The 17198-nt window shown below is 46.6% G+C and overlaps 3 protein-coding genes across 5 annotated transcripts; 1 reads left to right on the top strand and 2 right to left on the bottom strand.

The window, feature by feature from the left end:
* Nucleotides 1–1270: 1270 nt before the first annotated feature.
* On the bottom strand, nt 1271–6691 carry FBXO2 (F-box protein 2). 2 transcript variants are annotated; one of them, XM_080564574.1, is made up of 6 exons: nt 6517–6691; nt 4860–5131; nt 4039–4165; nt 3845–3940; nt 3320–3455; nt 1271–2896 (listed from the first exon to the last, which is right to left on the bottom strand). In XM_080564574.1, the coding sequence occupies exons 2-6, from the start codon at nt 5107–5109 to the stop codon at nt 2762–2764; spliced, it is 744 nt and encodes a 247-aa protein (XP_080420700.1). In that variant the 5' UTR covers nt 5110–5131; nt 6517–6691; the 3' UTR covers nt 1271–2761. The 2 variants fall into 2 exon arrangements, with proteins under 2 accessions (XP_080420700.1, XP_080420699.1); XM_080564573.1 differs by having other exon boundaries at nt 4860–5135; nt 6517–6656.
* On the top strand, nt 2893–14360 carry FBXO44 (F-box protein 44). 2 transcript variants are annotated; one of them, XM_080564572.1, is made up of 9 exons: nt 2893–2927; nt 4956–5060; nt 6958–7278; nt 7909–8035; nt 8763–8858; nt 9190–9325; nt 10025–11974; nt 12071–12268; nt 13095–14360. In XM_080564572.1, exons 3-7 carry the CDS (start codon nt 7020–7022, stop codon nt 10169–10171), a joined length of 765 nt encoding a protein of 254 aa, XP_080420698.1. In that variant the 5' UTR covers nt 2893–2927; nt 4956–5060; nt 6958–7019; the 3' UTR covers nt 10172–11974; nt 12071–12268; nt 13095–14360. The 2 variants fall into 2 exon arrangements, with proteins under 2 accessions (XP_080420698.1, XP_080420697.1); XM_080564571.1 differs by lacking the exons at nt 2893–2927; nt 4956–5060 and adding an exon at nt 6705–6812.
* On the bottom strand, nt 11427–17188 carry MAD2L2 (mitotic arrest deficient 2 like 2). Its single transcript, XM_080564575.1, has 9 exons — nt 17046–17188; nt 15310–15361; nt 14972–15090; nt 14440–14511; nt 13524–13624; nt 13306–13400; nt 13116–13189; nt 12107–12199; nt 11427–11937 (listed from the first exon to the last, which is right to left on the bottom strand). The coding sequence occupies exons 2-9, from the start codon at nt 15347–15349 to the stop codon at nt 11896–11898; spliced, it is 636 nt and encodes a 211-aa protein (XP_080420701.1). The 5' UTR covers nt 15350–15361; nt 17046–17188; the 3' UTR covers nt 11427–11895.
* Between the last annotated feature and the right edge of the window lie 10 nt (nt 17189–17198).

Below are 17198 nucleotides of genomic sequence, written 5' to 3'. Positions count from 1 at the left end.
AAACCATTTTGTCACAGTTGTACTGACTTTCTGTAATCCTATGAAATTGTGTGGTCTCTATTTCCATGAAGTCTGTAACACGTGAGAGCCCATTAACCTCCTGTGCTCTGTTCAGTCATGGACAGAGGAGTTGAAATTGTCTTGGAATGGGATGTATGTATGTGTGTGGTGTGTTCAGACTCCCGGCGTTTGATCAAAATTCAAAAGGCGTTAGGAGCAAAATATTTATAATGGCTCAAGTGAGCGAGATTTATTTTCCAAGTACACAGACACCTGCTTCTTGTACTTGCATTCAGCCATGTCAGTGCTAGAGCCCTGCTGCAAGGAGCAACCAGTCTCCTGAGGTCAGTGGCGGTTTTTGCAGAGGCACTCTGGAGCGGAGGTAGCTGTTCTCCTTAGAGAAGCTGTGAGACACTGAATGTCTTGGAAAGCACATCTTGGAGATGGGTGGGAAGGTCAGGGCAGCTCTGCGGGATGCCCTTAGCAGTCAGTGTGAACATCAGGCCTGCTGGCGTGGGGAGGGAAAGCCCCCGGCAGCTGCATTCGTTGTAACATTGCTGCCGCGGAGGCTGTCTGCGTTTAGTGGTTCAGCCTAGGTAAGCCTGAAGTGGGGACTATGGCCCTATCCTGTATTTACAAGGGCCACAAGATCTGAAGGCTTAATTCTGGGGTTTATCCTGAGTGTAAGATGGTGGCTTAGGAAAGGTTCAGTTTAACAGTTGCATCAAGACCTGGTGTATTGATCCCATTGCTGCACTGATTCCTTAGGGACAGACCAGGGCCTCGTTTCTTCCATGGAGCAGGTCTCCGAGAGTGAGTTGAATATTAACTAGAAATTTGGTCAGCCGCACTAAAGGCTGTGCTGAATAAAGCTGCATTGTGTGACAGTGTGTGCAGAGGTAACAGAGGGAAGAACTGAATTGGTTCTACTCTCTTGGGTCAGAACTACAGCTGAGCTCATAGTCGAGCTGCAGATGACCTGAAGGGTGTGGGTCATGGACGGATGTTGCAGGAGCCTGTCTGAACCTCCTCCATGCCTTGCATGAGTTCCCATTACCTTTTGAGCACACCACTGCAAGTGCTTCTGACAGGTTCAAGTTGCTGGGGTGGGGAAAGGAGCATGTACCTTTTCCCAGGAGACTCGTGTTATTATACAGTATGTAAAGCCTCCTGTTTTTTGGATAGGACTAGTTGACACCTGACTCCACTGGAGAGATAAAAAGCACGCTTAAGCACAAGAAAACAAATACCCAGCACACAAAGGAAGATCCACATACAACTGTGTCATTTTTTATTACATTTGCCCGGACTCTGGCTTGGCACGATTGTGGTTTGGAAGGCTAGTGTGCCCGAGGCATCTGGGTGCAGCAGTGCAGAAAGCCTGATGAAGCAGAATGCACACAAAGTGACCAGCTCAGAAGTCGCTGTCTTTGGCTACAGGTTAATACCAGGACGCTGCACTTGCACCGGTGTGCTTTGCTGCCAGGTGGCATCTAAGTATGTGCTCTGCCTGGGCAGGCCAGGAAGAGAAAATAGATGGACACAAAAATGGAAGCACGTAGCTCTGGGCAACGTCTGAGGATGCTTTTCTGAGGGGACCGACTAGAAGGGACAGGCTTGGCTCAGGGAAGCTTAGATGTTTCTGTTCAGGATGGTGGCTCACGGCCCTGAGTGATACCGAGAGGCACTGGTGGGCGTATGTACAAAGTGCTGTCTTGGTGAGCATATGGAGCGAAGGCAGGCGTGTACTTCTTGCAGACACTGTTAGCAGGCAGGAAGAACTGAGATCAAGCAGAGTTAATGACAGCTTTCTGTGTGAAGAATATTCTGTGAATCTCCTGCCTGCAAAGAGCCCCACCAGACTTGCATGAAGCATGCAGAGGCCAGGAAGTAGACACGTTTTGTTTTCACTTGTTCCTGGGCCCCTTCTGCAATTTGCTTGTTGAGACATTTCCCCAAGTCCTCGTCTTTCTCGCAGCAATTATTCTCAGTTGCTGTTTGAGAGCCAAATGAAGCTCCACAGTGAACACCAGAGTGGTTTCAGTTCCCAACACTTTCCCTGATAAATAGATGCTGGGAAAGTTGTAATAGAGAAGGATCCAATCCCTATTGCTTGGCATTATCATCTCTCACAACTGAAATAGGGAGCAGCACTTAGCAGCCAAGCTAGAGCTCATCTAAGGCAGGCCATGGCATCTATCACTTACAAATGGGAGAAGCAAAGATTCTCACTACAGGTCATGGAAATAGTTGGTGATAGAGTTGTGACAGGGCTCTGGCTCTCCTGGTCTGTTCTCAGCATAAACACACTATCTATGCGTTCTTCTTTTTTTTCCCCTCTTGAACTTCCTGGAAAATATGCCCAGAGTCCTCCTTAGAGTTAACAGTGCTCAAGTCTGGGAAGGAGGCATGAGAGTATCTAGTGCAGGCTGGGCATTAGAGATAGGGGTGTCCATGGCTGGGGTGATGCCTCTCAGGAGAGCAGTAAGGTCTGCTTCTCAGTAAGGATTTTTAGGTAATCTATGTGTGACAGAGAACATCAGTGCAAACATGAGGCTGTCTAATGTGGTTTCACACATCTGTTCCTATTCTTAGTCCTCTTAAGGAGAGATGGATGGTAGCCCCTGGCATCTGGCACGCACGTTCGTACAGGAGTTGTATGCTCTACAGCCCGGAAGCGGCACCATGCAGAAGCCATCCAAAGCCCATGGGATGGCCTGAGGGAAGTCAGCTCTGGCAAGCAGGCCCCAGTTCAGCTTGGCTATGGTTCCACCGTGACGCTGCTGTTGGTAACACGTACACCATACCATCCCTTCCAGAACAGCGTGTCCTGGCCACCGTGCTCAAAGCAGACAAAGCGGACCCCAGGACCATAGTTGGAAAAGGTGTGGGAGATCTTTGGGGTGAGAGAAACAAAACGGTTGTTGGTAAGTGTCAAACCACCACGAACCTACTCTCTAGCGCACAAGGCCTTCAACCCCACCCGCCCCAGCCATACTTACCAGCCTGGGTAACGGTGGGAAAGGAGATACTGGGAGCGCTTTGCCCAAGCACTGTTCAAAGGCCACTGAACTTCTCCCAGATGGGCATCTCTTCCAAAATCCTACATACTTATAGCGATGGCTCAGAAAGCTTCCAGGTTTTATCTAAGATACCTTTGCAGTATAATTCCTCTCCTCAAACAGAGCCATGGCTCCACAGAACTTATGACAGAGCCTTCTCCTCCCCAGGGTAACTACTCCCTGCATGTGTTTGCTTGAAAATACTCCTTGTTCATGCAGGTTGGGTGTCACCTGCTGAAACTACAGCTGTCACTCACCTCAGTCCAGTTGGCATCATTGTCCTGTGGGATGGCAATAGTCTCAGTCTTGTACTCAGCCAGCACATCCTCGTTCTCTGAGAGCAGCTTCACATAGAGCTCGTAAAGGCAGCCAGCATCGCTGCGTCCTGCGTACCTGCAAGGGAGAACCCAAGGTGCCAGCCTTGTCTCTGTGAACTTGACAAAGAGCTAAAGCAAGTAGTTGTGTCCTGCTGAGTGGCAGCAATGTTGGCTTCAAACCAAGGTCCCAGGAACCTGAGGAGACTGGTAGAGGTAGAAAACTGTAACAGTTCTTACCCCAAACCACTACCTGCCCTTATTCCCAAAAGGAACCTGAACTTTAGATGTCAGGGTCGCCAACAGCTTGAAGCCTGTGGAGCCTTGTAGCCCTGTCCTACAACTAGAATGACACCAAAAGGGGTGCGGTGGGGTGAGAACAAGGGTTTTAAGGCTCAGTGCAGGTATATGCCCTCCCTGCTCTTCCTTGACTTTCTGCTGGCCTTCTAGGGCATCCTTGCTACTTACCAGTCTTTCACCACAACTTTAGGCTGGGTTGTATCCATCAGCTCTTCCCAGTAGCCCTCAGCTCTAAGGTCAATGACCTGAGACTTCCGACACCACCTGAAATACAAAGATGTTAATTGATAAAACAGCCTCTCCTGAGGCTAGGGGAAGCAAAATTGTACCCTTCCCTGAATAAGAGAAGAAAGCAGCCTTACTCATAAGATGTAACGAAGTATTTATGAACTCCTTCACTAGGGAATTCTTTTCCAAAGTCTCCAGGGAGCTCTTCAATTTTCCAGCCATCACCTCCATTATGCACTTCTCCCCAGTGTTGCAAGTCTTCTGTAAATGGTAGAGAAGAGAGATTCTGTCTGGCCATAGTTTCTGTGGGCCTGGGGAATCTGACCATTTCCCACTGGGACCTTCCTGTAGCTTGTGACAGATGTGTTGCTACATGTAGTGCTAATTTTATATGCGGATCGTGGAGCTGTTTAAGTAGAGGTCTGGCAAAAACATTTAGTTTGGTTGAACATCAGTAAACTTGAGCATTCCCCACCAAAATGGCTATGTATATGTGGGCTTATTTAAGGAAATAATACAGTGAAATTACTTAGGTGTTCTGTTGTCTCAGCACTTTCATGTCCTGTTATAGAAGCAGTCTGGGGAAAGCTGATGACTTCTTTATTTCATTTTTGTTAGCAAATAACCATCATATACTAAATTCCTCGTTTTCTGTTCTTCCTAGTGATATTTTTAAAACTTCGAGGAACATTGTTGGTACATAGTTAAGCTGTTAAGCTGTATATCTTACATAACATTGATGTCAAATAGAGCCTTTTACAAAGGCTGATTTTGACAGAAAGCCACCTTGCCCATTAAGTTATTTGACTGCATGCATTAAGTGATTTGGGTCTTGAGTAAGAAGAAAATGCTGCAACCTGATGGCAACTAAGATCTATGTTAAAGACTGGAGATGCCCAGTTCCTAGTGACTGGCCTTCTCTTCAATACTGGGGCTTGTTATGCTTGTCTCTCACCTTCACCACATGGGTTTTTGATGAGATTCCTCCTTTTCTTACTCAGGAAGTAGAAGTTTTGCCAATTCTCTGCATTCTCCTCTGACTCTGTTCCAGTGAGGCCTTCCTGCTGACACTTCAGGATCCAGAGAGCAGCTCCATCGACCAGGTTCTTCCACTGGCAACAGACCAGGCGGCATGCCAACACCAAGTCCACTGCAGGTATGGAAGCCAGTATTCTGATCAGGACTGCTTCAGGGAGGGACTCCATCCTTGGGTCAGGCTGGATAGAGCTTTCTGAGAAAGAGGAGGAAAGGGAGGGGTAGTGACACAGTGGACCATCAGAAATGAGGTGTTAGGGAAAATAACATCTTTATCTGAAAGGCAGGTGCAGCATGATTTGGGGTGCATTCTTAATCTGAAGGCCTCTGGGCCCCTACTATTACTACCCTGAAGTATGTGGGTAGATTAATATTTTACATTGTAAGTGAAGACCTTAGTTAAATCTATCCACGAAATGCAAGTACCTGACATATACAGTTGTCTACAGCTTCAGTGCCCTAGACTGGAATCACTCCTTCCCAAAATCTCCACTTATAAAAAATCAGCTGCTCAGTCTCAGTAGTGACCTCCTCTGAGGAGGGAATGCTGCAGGCATCTGGGTTTGTTCTGCCTTTTTAAGAACCTCATTGATGACAAATGCTGCAGAGCAGTACCTAAATATCAGCGGTGAGCATCCTGCCAAGCACTTGCAGTGGTTGTTGGTTCTATATCTGGAAGGCCTCCCCTCAAGGGGTTGGCACTTAATGTCCTTAGTCATGAGCCCGTATAAAGCACAGGTCTGAGAATAAAATAACTGCATTATTTTCAGTTAAACTTCCTTTTTGTATGGTCTTACATCCTTAGCAATTGAGGTAAAAGCACATGCTTCTTACTTATTTGCTGATTCTGCCCCTGACTGTCAATGGCTCTCTGCTACCTGGGCTTTAGGGCCAGGTGCTGCGGAAATAAGGACAGAGGAGCGTGCAGGTTCAGAGCTCCGTATCATCGGTGTGGGATGCGCTGTGACTCTGCTTTTATCTCAGCTGAGTCCTGATGCTGGGAGGCTGTTGAGTCTGCAGTGAATTGCACAGACTCCTCAGGAGTGAATCATTAAGCCTAGGAGAGCATTATTAACAACGCAGCTCAAATATCCTGACAGTGCTACTTGATGAAATACTGGCAGTGCCAAATCTGGCAAGGAAGGGAAGAAATAGGAAGTCGCTACTGTAACAGCATCCTAAATCTAGGTGGCCCAGAGGCAGAGCTGTCTTCCCTATCTGCATTGCAGACATCAGAGGGGAAAGTGTCATTTAAAACTCGCTGGCTTTTAGGGGGGAGGAGTGGGGTTCTCCTATTTCTCCCTTTTTAGCCCTTTACTGCAATCCTGAAGGGCAAAACACGTTTAAAACCCAACAACACAAGCGTCCTGGCTAAATCCCCTGCAGGAATTTCCCATGCCTCGCCTGCTGCCTAGTACCAGAGCATCCCCTCTCTCCTCGCTTAGCCCTCTGTGGGGGCGAAGGCCCCGGCGGGCTCTCCTTTTTCCCGTCCCTTAGCCCCGGGTCAAGCAGCGCCCCTCACCGTTCCCCCTCCGCTCCCCGCGGCGCCTCGCCTCGCCTCACCGGGCGGCTCCTACCTCAGGCGCTGCGCGGTGCGGGGCCGGGCCGGGCTCCCCTCACAAAGCGCCGAACGCGCTGCCCCCGCCTCCCGGCTCCCTCCTCAGGCCGGGCGGCTGCCCGCCGTCCCGTGCTGATGGCAGGCGCCGGCTGCTGGATGCCGTAAGCCGGCAGCCCGGAGCGGGGAGGCGGCGAAGTCCCCGCACGGCCCCACCTCCCCTCCCGGCCGCCCGCCCCGCGCTCCGCCCGCTGCGGAAGGGCGGCCGCCGCCTCACATCCGCGTCCGGGAGGAGGCCGGCGGGCGGCCCGAGCCCAGGTGGGGCCGGGATGGGCCGGGTGAGGGGCGGCGGGGCGGGGGCGCTGCCCTGGGCACGGCTGCGGGCCTCTGGGTTGAGCCCCGCGGCCTGGGGAGGTGTGACCGGTACGAACTCCGCTCGGTTCCCGGTGTCTCTGTGCTGCAGGTGCCCGGAAGGCTTCCGTCGCCTGCGCCCGTATCCCTCGTCGCCGAGGCGGCGGCTCGGTGATGGCGACCATCTGCGAGCTCCCCGAGGACGTCCTGGTGGAGCTGCTTTCGCTGCTCCCAGCCCGGGACCTGGTCCACGGCTGCAGGCTGGTCTGCTCGCAGTGGCGGTACGTGGTGGACCTGACCACCCTGTGGAAACGCAAGTGCCAGCGTGAAGGGTTCTACGTTCAGGCTTTGGACAGAAGCATCTCGGACTGGAAGATCTTCTATATGCTGTGCTATCTGAAGAGAAACCTAATCAAAAATCCCCGTGCTGAAGGTTTGTTTAACTACTTAGAGCAGAGGGTTAAGATCATTTCCCAGCAGCCAGAATGAGTCAGTGTCCTGCATTATTCAACTACTGCCGGTGGTGTAGGGCTGTCCCGCCTCTGATGGATCCATCCGGGGTCAGATCCCCAAGGAAACATCTGCAGTGAAACTATCGCGGGCAAGTAAAGAATTGGTAAATGCACATCTGTGACTGAGACCAGAAAAAAAACCGAAACTGTGAGTCACTAAGGCCTCAGCACTGTGGACACTGACTGGAAAGTATGATACAGCAACAAAACTATTAGCCTAATAGACTAAATAGTCAGGCAGCTGTGTCTTTTAGTTCAAGATGCAGCTAAAATGACTGCAGTTACTCTGTTTCATTATTGACTTTCGGTTTCTGTTACAGGCAAAAAGTTGCTATGAATTGTCATAGCTGCTGATAGCCACCACAAACTAATGACAACATAGTGACAGAGGTCACTTTTAGCTGTAGGAAAGATACAGCACGTCTGACTATTAATCAGAGTAGATTCCTGATATTTTTCTGTAGCTGACTTTTTAGTGCAAGCAGGGATAGTGGACAAAACTAATCTGAGGCCCTAGCTCTCATTTTTGTGTGTTTTTTATTTTTTTTTAGAGAGCTTTAAGCACTGGAAACTTGATAAGAATGAGGGAGATAGATGGAAGATTGAGGATCTGCCTGGACCTCTTGGAAGAGATATACCAGACCCAGAAGTACGCAAATACTTTGTCACTTCATTTGGGTAAGAACTGTATTCCTGTGACTTGGTGCTGGAAGAAAGCTGTTTCTTCCTCTGTCTACAAAAGCACTGTGGTTGGAGGACTTGTAGCAGGTCACTGAACCTTAACCCATCTATAGGAAAATGACGGCAATTTCAACCTTTTGTACTAGCTACTCTAAAGAAACTATATACTATATACAGGATACTGCTGAGGAGTTACTTAATCACATCATGTGCTAGAATTCTCTGTCCCTACCAGGAATTTCCTGTAACTTTTTCTATGGTCATAATCACATGGGATCCCTGCTTCTTTTCCACCAAATGCGGTGGGCAGAGGTTAAGGTCTGCTGAACTGATCAGCTGGACTTACCTCACAAGGTCAAACCTCTTAACCCCTAGGAGTGCCTGGTGTATTTGTCACACTAACAGCTTGCAATAAAAGCTGTCAGTAATGGAGGATTTACTGCTTTTACAACCTGTAAGCAGTAGTTTTGTCTTAACAACATATGCTATACAAGCACAGAAACTCTTCTTAATGCAGTTTATTTCTTTTTATGTGGAGGTGAAGCTAACAAGTTTGCTTCCCTGGCTGGTTCTGTCTTTGGAAAAAGTCATGCCTTAGCCATGTCAGCCTTGTGGGCATTCAAGGTCTGGGTGAGCTTTTAGCAAAAGCAAAGGTGTAAGGGAAACCATGAATGTTGAGAGCGATGTGTTCTGTGAAGTTGTTGTATTTTCATTTCTGTTGCAGGCCATGCTTTAAGTCTCAACTTATTACGCTGAAGAAGGAAGGATACTGGAACGAGCTGATGGATGAGAAACGGCCTGAAATCATAGTCAAGGACTGGTAAGTGTGTGCACTGAAATTCTGCAAAGAATTTCTGCCATTATGACCTAGATGTAAGCTGGGCCTCTGAAGCTTTTCATGCTATGTTCTTTATCCTTTGGGATCTGTAAGTCTTGAGTAAGGCATAGGCTAAATGTAGGTTTATTCAGTGGAGTATAAGAAGATGATTATCGTTTGAATAGAAAGATAACGGGAAGTTTTAGAACTCCTCCCTAACTATGGGTATGACATTCCTTTCCTCGATCCACTTTGGAGACTCTTTCTGAAGGCTAAGGAAAATCAAATGCTGTGTACACAACCCTGGCTTCTTCATTACTCCCTGCCTCTTTAGGTACGCTGCCAGATTTGACTGTGGGTGTCGTTATGAACTTAAAGTGAGGCTGCTTTCGGAAGACTACATTGTGCTTGCAGAGTTCCATCCTGAGCCAGTGGTTATAGAGCAGTGGAACGATGCAACGTGGAGAGAGGTAAGCAGCAGCTCTCCAGACAGTAGCTTTACATCAAGATTGAGACACGCATCTTTCAAACCTTACCTGGCTGAAAGTCACAAGTGGCCCTGCTTTCTCTGCTCTTCAGCCTCTTCTAACTCAAGATAAAATATAAGTTCTTGCTGTTGACAGTGCTGAAGAAATATTGAAAGATCGAGGTTGAGTTTGTAGGTGCGTGAGGTTTCCTAAAGAGTATCCCCCCTACGCTTCTGTGCTGTTTTAACTTGGTCTCTTCAAGTGTTTGTTTTTCACTGAAGCTTTTGTCTAAGTTAACTGAGTTATAGGAGCATAGCTCTTATTCATATTGAAACTAAAAACTTAATTTTAAAAACTATTGCTTGGATTTAAGTATTGCAGACACTACTTTTCCTAAATTGCTAAACATGTTGAGCTTGGTTTGAATGGCTGTAGATTCCCTGTTATGTTGTTCCTTATATGACAAATGCTGTACCCAAGAATCAAGCTTAACATTGTTTGACTTAGCCTTCTGCCCTTTAATCATCTAAATAAGGCTTTTTATTTTTTCCTCCCTCAAAAAGGGGTATGATGCACTTTCATTAAAAGATGTTTTGGAATGAGCCCTTCCTGAGACCAAGGCTTTCTTACCATAATTGTCCTAGTTTGAAGGTCAGTGCTGGTTTATTTAGGCAAAACAACAAGCATTTTCTTTCTCTACAGATGTCTCACACCTTCAACAACTATCCAGCTGGAGTTCGTTACATCTGGTTTCAACATGGAGGCCAAGACACTCAATACTGGGCAGGATGGTATGGGATCAGAGTGACAAACAGCAGTGTCACCATTGGACCCCAGACATCGTCGTAAAGGCACAATATAAGTGTTCTTTTTTTACCTCAGGATTGTAACCAGGTGGTCTCAGGTGCACTTATTTGTCTGTACTCTCTGGGTGAATGTCCTGGCTTTGTTTTGCACAGTTGATCTGGAATACAAGCAGCTAGCACTCCTTGTTCACAGCAGACCTTCTGCAGGCCCAGCCCTTTGGAAGGACTTCTGTCTCCATCTGTCCTCCTCCTGCACCGTGGATGTTATGGCAATTACTAGTGCCCTTCCGTAGGAGGAAGACTAGGACAATTAAATATGACAACTATCTTTTTAGTTAATAGTGTTTGGCTGTAGCACCAGGACATAGTAATCTTAAATGGAAACCCTTTCCTGGTTTTGCAGCTTATGAAAGATAAGGCTAAAATGTATCCATTCAGATTATTAATCCTTTTTCTGAAAGGCTCTGCTACAGACAGACTTGTATTGTCTTTTCCTGTTTGTTTAATTATGTGTATAAATATGTATCTTTCGTATCAGCCCTTCCACAGCATAAGGAAGCTGTCGAGCCGTTTTCATAAATGCTGTGATGCTGATACCCAATTCCTTTTAGTTTCTGTAAGTATATATGATCAAAATGGTACATGCCTTCCCTGCCCAATACAGCCCATCATTGTTTGAATAAACAGAGAAAAAGGAGGTAAGGAATCCCTTAAGGTGGATACCTTATAACTTAAGTGCCTTTTGACTGTGCTGTGCTTTTTCCTTATTACCTTTGTACTGAGTACTTGGTTTGTACAGAACAGTCTAACCCTATATAAAACGTTCAAGCAGCAAACAACCTGGATACGCGGTGTTCTTGCGCTTTTTACTTTGAGGAAGCAGGGAGGTGCTCTGCTGGCTTTTACCAAATTACCTGCCCAACAAACTCAACTCAAATACTATGAACCGTCCCTTCCACCCCTGTATAAGCAGAGACAATACTGAGGCCCTCTTCCATCCCCTTTGATAAGAGCAGGATAGCAGTATTTTTTTCCCCCTTTTCTGCTGTCTGTTATAAAAGCAGGACATCTGACAAGTGTCCTTGTTGGAGAGAGACATTCCAACATGCTACTAATGCCACTCATATGTGAAGGTTCTCCATGGTTGTACAGCCTTTCATAGGAACAGATAGACTCCAGCTATGTCCTAGAGAAGGTATGGAAAAGTGATGGAAGCTCCATACGGAATACAAACCTCCATACAAAATGAAAGTACTTTCTCACTAGAGGGACGGTTGGTATGGACAGAACGCAGCCTATTTCAGCTGGGGTAAAACTTGATATTTATTGAAGACTACTTGGGACAGTCACAGTGGACAAACGCTACATAAGGCCTCACTCACCCTTGGTATAAGACCATTGCTCTAGTGGAGTATACAACAGATCCCTGGATATCACTACTAATGTGCAATGGAGATGCCCTATTTAAGGCAAGAACTGGATTTGTACAAAGCACTGACTGCACACTGCAGTCAGCTGTATCCTGCGCCCAGGGATTCACTGTAATGAAACCTATACTCACTCTCACACACGAGCGTACATGGGAACAGGCTCTGGCTCCACATTCCAAGTCAGTTCTATATACAGTGGTAAGAGCACTTGAAATAAAGAGGCAGCAGCTGCTCTACATTCATCCAGAAGGCCAGCTGAAGAGACTGGGTTATCAAGGTATGGTTTGTGAGAGATCTTGCTCCACTGGAAGATTGTACGAGGCTTGCAGGAATGGAATCAGGTGCCTTTGTGGGCTCGTTCTTCGACATACAGCTGCATCTGGAGGAGAGAAACAAGTGTCAGTTCTGTTTGATAGGTAGGTGAATGGAGAGAAGTCTGCAACAGGCTAAAGAGTTTGTACCTTCTCCCAGGTTCCCTATTTTAATACGAAAAGTTTTCTGATTACATCCAGTTTCAGCCACCTCTTGGGCCAGAATGCTCTGCTCACCTTCAAGATATCAGATGTCATAGTTTTCAGTGGAATAAGCCGGGGGTCATGCATGTGCACATCTTGTTCATCAGCGAGGATCCATGGGAAATCCTAGGGGCAGGACAACAACTAAGTGAGAGCTCCAGTGACTGAGGGAAGAAACAAATGGTAATGCTGAAGGTAACTCAAAAATTCTTCATACGCTTTAAAAGTTTTTGCTATTATGCTTGGCCCCAAGACCCAGAATATCATTATTTTCAGTTAGAGCCTAAAACTACACTATTAACCCATTATACTAATCTATATTGAGCTCGCACTTCATATATTTATTACATCAGCATTTAATTGCAACTCCAAAACGTTCAGGGCATTGATTTCTGTCTTACCTTGCAAATTCAAAGGCTGTCCTGCTATAACATCAGTTCCAGTTACTAAGCACTATAGAGCAGAATTTGGAAAAAAAGATATATATTTCACATGCCTTATATATTGTGCCTTAAGACATAAAATAACTTGCCTCTGGTGGAAAAAAGTTTCCCTGTTTCCTAAGCAAGGATACGCACAAAAAAAAATATCTTGCTTTAAGATGTGATCTACACAATCTTTTCCTGCAAGATAAATGTATTTGTGCACCCGAAAACCACAATTTTAATGTTAGCTTTCCTTGCTAGTTATTGCTAGTAACTGGCCATCTACACATGGTTGATGTGGGATGAGGTTTTTTTTGTTACTTCAAATATTTATGTTGTACATTAGAGTACTTTAAGTGACTGAGCTGGCATTATGCAGTGAATAGTGTTACAGTCTAAATCAGGCATCAAAGCAGCTATTACCTGAACTGCAGCTGGTGCACGGTAAATGTCACTTCACCCCTGAAAACTCTTTAATGCATTCAAAACAAAGTTGTGAAGTGCATCACAAAATTAGCAATCTAGCACCCCTTAACCTTAGCAATACCAAAATTCTTCAATTTCCATTCTTTGCTCTGCCGTTTGCTCGCACACAGGCAGCCGGTGATATCACTCACTTTTATCACCTGGATCTTCTCCATGTTCCGCGTGGCAGCCTCCCGTGTGTGAACCAGAACTGTGAAGGTACAACCTGCAAGAAAAACGGCAGGCTCCAGAGCAAGGGAAAACCAAGAGCAGCTTGGACACTAATCTATAATCATCTCAAGTTGATCAAATCATGCTCTCAGGCTGTGTGGACCTGCCTACCTGGGGGATTGTTGTCAAGCACGGCATCGCACACACTGATCTTCAGGATGAAGGCACGCAGTAATTGCTCCACGTGGGACAGCAAGGACTCCGAACTGTTGAGGAGACAGCAACTGTTACTGCCATACAGCGAAGTACTGAGGCCTGTAACTGCTTCCAGAACACCTCTACAGGTGCAGGGGTTGAATGTCATGAGCAAGCACTAATGGAAACCTTACCTAATGGAAAGGAGAGGTGGCTGGGTGATCTCAAAGACAAATCTCTCCACTGGGTGGTGCTCTTTATCCAGGATTACAACTACAACTTTCTCCACATCATTCTGCAAGAATAAATATGGTTAGAAAAAGCACTTACTTAAGCTTTCTTCTGCCCCCCTTTATCTACTTCTGATAAAGTGGTAGTATGTACACCTGCTGTGGAGCAGCACTAGCAGTTATCCAAACCTTGAGCACTGTCAGATGACACTAGCTTATTAGAAGAAATATTTTTGCAAAGCTACTTGTCTATAGATGTTAAACTGATAGCTTATCTCAAAGTCATAGGGAGATGAAATTCACTAAATAGTGCTTTGGAACCAAGGAGGAAGTGCACAGTGTGCATTGCTGAGTGATGCAATGAGATGAATGTAAAACTGTCCTATTTCCAGTCTCTAAATGTAGTATGATGTCTGTAAAGAGCAGAGAATGCAAACCCTGCCAGCATTTTACATCCTGAAATATTTGCTATGGTCATATCTTTCTCGCACAAAACCTAGAGTTCAAACCTACCTTCGCTTTCCAGCTTGCAGCCCAGCATTCAAACTATTCTTCTGCCAGATGGGTGCTTAAACCTAACATTCTGCTTTCAGATACATTTAAGTTAATGCGTAGGATGATGCAACTGAAAATATAGAAATGAAGCCTCATGTTTATGTATTAGATGCAACTAAATGCCAATATTCAGCAGCAAGACAGCGCCTTAACTACAAGGAAAGGTTATGGATGTTATTTTTCTTAGTTCCTTTATAAGCTAGCATATCGTATATGGTAAATATGTAATAAAAGCTTTGCAATGAAGGCAGTATTTGTTTTCTTATTTTGTATCCAACCCCCTTGCTGTACATTGGGCCAGCCCAGGTCCTTGGTATGATCTCACCTTCTCAAGCAGTGGCTTTACACAGTGCAACGTGTCTTGGATGTACTGATTCAGCTCCGGGTGGCAGGACATCTGTAGCAAACAGAATGAAGAGTCAGCGCTGTGTTCTGATGTGAGCCAGGCCAATGCTAAACAGGAAGACTTAAACATAAGAGCATGATGATTCCAGTCACACTTGAAATGGAATTTTTCACAACTAACTTGCCAATTCAAGCCACTAATTCTTTCATGGAAAGGTTAATGAGCTGACGCAGATCACTGAACACCCCCCCCCAGTTATATTACTCCCACTACTTTTGCTAGCTTGGAAGCTCCTACGTAGCATGCACCATATACTGTAGCATTCCACTTAAAACCATCTCTATTTCCTAGGAAGCAAGCTTTCACATTACGTCACTGCACACAGCAGGGGAAGCATTCTACTCTTATCTGTTAAAACAAACTTTAGAAACTATTTAGTTTGGTGAGCATTAACTGACTACTGGTATTTTGCTTATCTACACGGCTGTCAGCTTCCAGGAAAATCTCCTACCTGGACCGGTACATTGTATTTTTTCCTCTTCTGAAAGATGCCAATAGGGTAAACTTCTCTGACATACAAGATAAGGTGAACGGCCACTTCTAGAAATTCTGAAAGAACATCTGCAACAACTGAAAAACAAAAGTAATGCTGAAGGTTGCAGAGCAATAGGAAATTTTGTTATTTTAATTCACAAGAAATTTTTAAAGATATTTTTCCCTGCATGAATATCATTTCCTACCGAGCTGGAGGAAATTTAGGGCTAGAACAATCTTCCAACACCAATCCCATAAGCTCACATGCCAAAAAGAAATCCTGTAAGCACACCAGCTTGCAGCATAACACATTACCTTGCCCAAAATTAAGGTCCTGTCGTGTCAGTGTGGTCATCTTGCCCAGAACCTGAAAGGCAGCGCAGAAAGAGCATTTATCCCCTGGCTCCTCCAGTCTTACTACAGTCAGCTCATGGAGCCATCCGATTCCCTGGTGCCACTGAGCTCAGGCCAACAAACTGCCCTCCAAGCTCAGAAACAAGCACAGAAACACTGCTCTGACAAATCCAAAGGCCCGCTGTGAAAAATTTGAGCAGCCTTTATGACTAGCAACATGTAGTCAAAAGTCCCCCATAGCGCAAAAAAATGAAGACAGCATCTTTGTTGTGTTCTGGTTTACAGCTCAAATTAACAGTCATGCATAACTTTATTTCTGATCTTTCTTTTTAATCGTGTTTTACTTTTAAAATCTGCCCTGTTCACATCTCTTCACTGTCTCTCTCCCTTTTTGACACAGTTAAGAATGGAGGATTTAAAATTCCTAAGACTTAGGCAAGTTTAGACAATCACTTCTTAGTAGCACAAGGAACACTAATTATTATTTAAAAGCCACATAAATGTTCTAGTAACATATTAGAACATACCCCTTTTCTAGGCTCTATCCTATTATAGCACAAGATCTCAGTTTTACGGGTTTATTCTCACGCCACCACAAAATATTTCTCATTTAGGCCAGGATCTGCACCTTCCATCTACCCATCCCAGGTACCCATCTGCTATCCACTAACAACAGCTCCAGAGCCTCTCTCAAATCCCAAGGAATACAAACCCTGCACAGCCATATAATTAAGTTAATTTGGAATTTGTCCTGCAGGAATTTGTGACAATTTGTGACAAGGGCAGCACATCAGCAGCCAAACAGAATATCCTGTACCAACAATCAATCAGCAGATGCCGGGGCCCAACTTTCCAACAGTTTGTTACATACTGCAGTCAGTTCCTTACCTGTTTTAGGCTATAATGCATGTAATTGCCTATCACAAATTTTAGTGCGTTTCATTATTTTATTCATTCTCTACACATGCAAACTCTAACCTACTCTAATCAGTAACTGATCGGCCCAACGCTGCACTTAACAGACTTGCACCTATTCCTTTCAATGTTTTCCCTTTCAATGTATTTCCTTTCCTCACAGGGTCACTTCCCAGTAAAAGCAGTCCCACCTCCCCAGCATAACGCAGAGCACTCGGAGATGGCTACAGCAAGCAAGGAGCAGGCACTAGGCTGCCTGCACGTCCTCTGCGACGCTTTTTGGGAGCCAGCAATCCCTTAGAGAAGGGATTTGGGAAAGAAAAGCGCAGCACAGGAGGCAGGAACATCGTGTAATTGGCAATCTGTCATCCTGACAGCGATGTCCTTTACGCAGGCTCCTGCACCAGCCCAGGGAAATGAGCACAGGCCTCCCGAATCAGCCGGCACCGCGCCCTGCCCCTTTCATGGCTTCAGAGGAGAGACAGGAGAAGCCCAAGGGAGCCTTCCTCTCCTCCTCCTCCTCCTCCTCCCGGCTCTGTACCGGCCGGCCCCGCGGAGGACAAAGCCTCAGGGCACGCACGGCTACCGGGGGTGCCTCGGTCTCGCCCTTACCGAGCACAGCCTTCACGCCTGCCTTTATTCCTGCCTCCCCCAGCCCACGGTGCGAGGTGCCGCCGCTCCCTCCCGCCGCAGGGCTCCCGAGCCCCCCGAGCCCCCACCGGGCTCCCACCCGCCCGTTCCCCGCCGAGAAACCGCCGGTGCCCGCCAGCCCCGTGCCATACCGTGCCCGGCGGAGGGGAGCGCGGTGCCGGTCAGCCCCGTGCCGCTCCGTGCCGCGCCCGGCCGAGGGGCGCCCGGTGCCCTCCCGCCCCGGGCCGGGCCCCGCCGCTGCCCGGTTCCCGCCGCCCGCCCCCGCCCGGTGCCCAGCGCTGCCG

Source organism: Anser brachyrhynchus (assembly GCF_964034855.1).
Source record: "Anser brachyrhynchus genome assembly, chromosome: 21".
Taxonomy (NCBI): domain Eukaryota; kingdom Metazoa; phylum Chordata; class Aves; order Anseriformes; family Anatidae; genus Anser; species Anser brachyrhynchus.
Note: the sequence above shows the minus strand (reverse complement) of the source record. Positions and strands in the feature narration are given on the sequence as shown.

Bases quoted from the DNA above. Each gene is read 5' to 3' on its own strand.
- FBXO2 (XM_080564574.1), bottom strand. From the start codon at position 5,109: ATGGAGTCCCTCCCTGAAGCAGTCCTGATCAGAATACTGGCTTCCATA. The intron at 4,166-4,859 runs GTGAGAGACAAG...TACCATTTACAG, and splicing joins CAAAAACCCATGTGGTGAAG to AAGACTTGCAACACTGGGGA. The intron at 3,456-3,844 runs GTAAGTAGCAAG...TCTCCCTTGCAG, and splicing joins AAAGTTGTGGTGAAAGACTG to GTACGCAGGACGCAGCGATG.
- FBXO44 (XM_080564572.1), top strand. From the start codon at position 7,020: ATGGCGACCATCTGCGAGCTCCCCGAGGACGTCCTGGTGGAGCTGCTT. The intron at 8,036-8,762 runs GTAAGAACTGTA...TTTCTGTTGCAG, and splicing joins TACTTTGTCACTTCATTTGG to GCCATGCTTTAAGTCTCAAC. The intron at 8,859-9,189 runs GTAAGTGTGTGC...CTGCCTCTTTAG, and splicing joins GAAATCATAGTCAAGGACTG to GTACGCTGCCAGATTTGACT.
- MAD2L2 (XM_080564575.1), bottom strand. From the start codon at position 15,349: ATGACCACACTGACACGACAGGACCTTAATTTTGGGCAAG. The intron at 13,401-13,523 runs GTAAGGTTTCCA...TCTCCTCAACAG, and splicing joins CCACCTCTCCTTTCCATTAG to TTCGGAGTCCTTGCTGTCCC. The intron at 13,190-13,305 runs GTAGGCAGGTCC...TTTTTCTTGCAG, and splicing joins GCTTGACAACAATCCCCCAG to GTTGTACCTTCACAGTTCTG.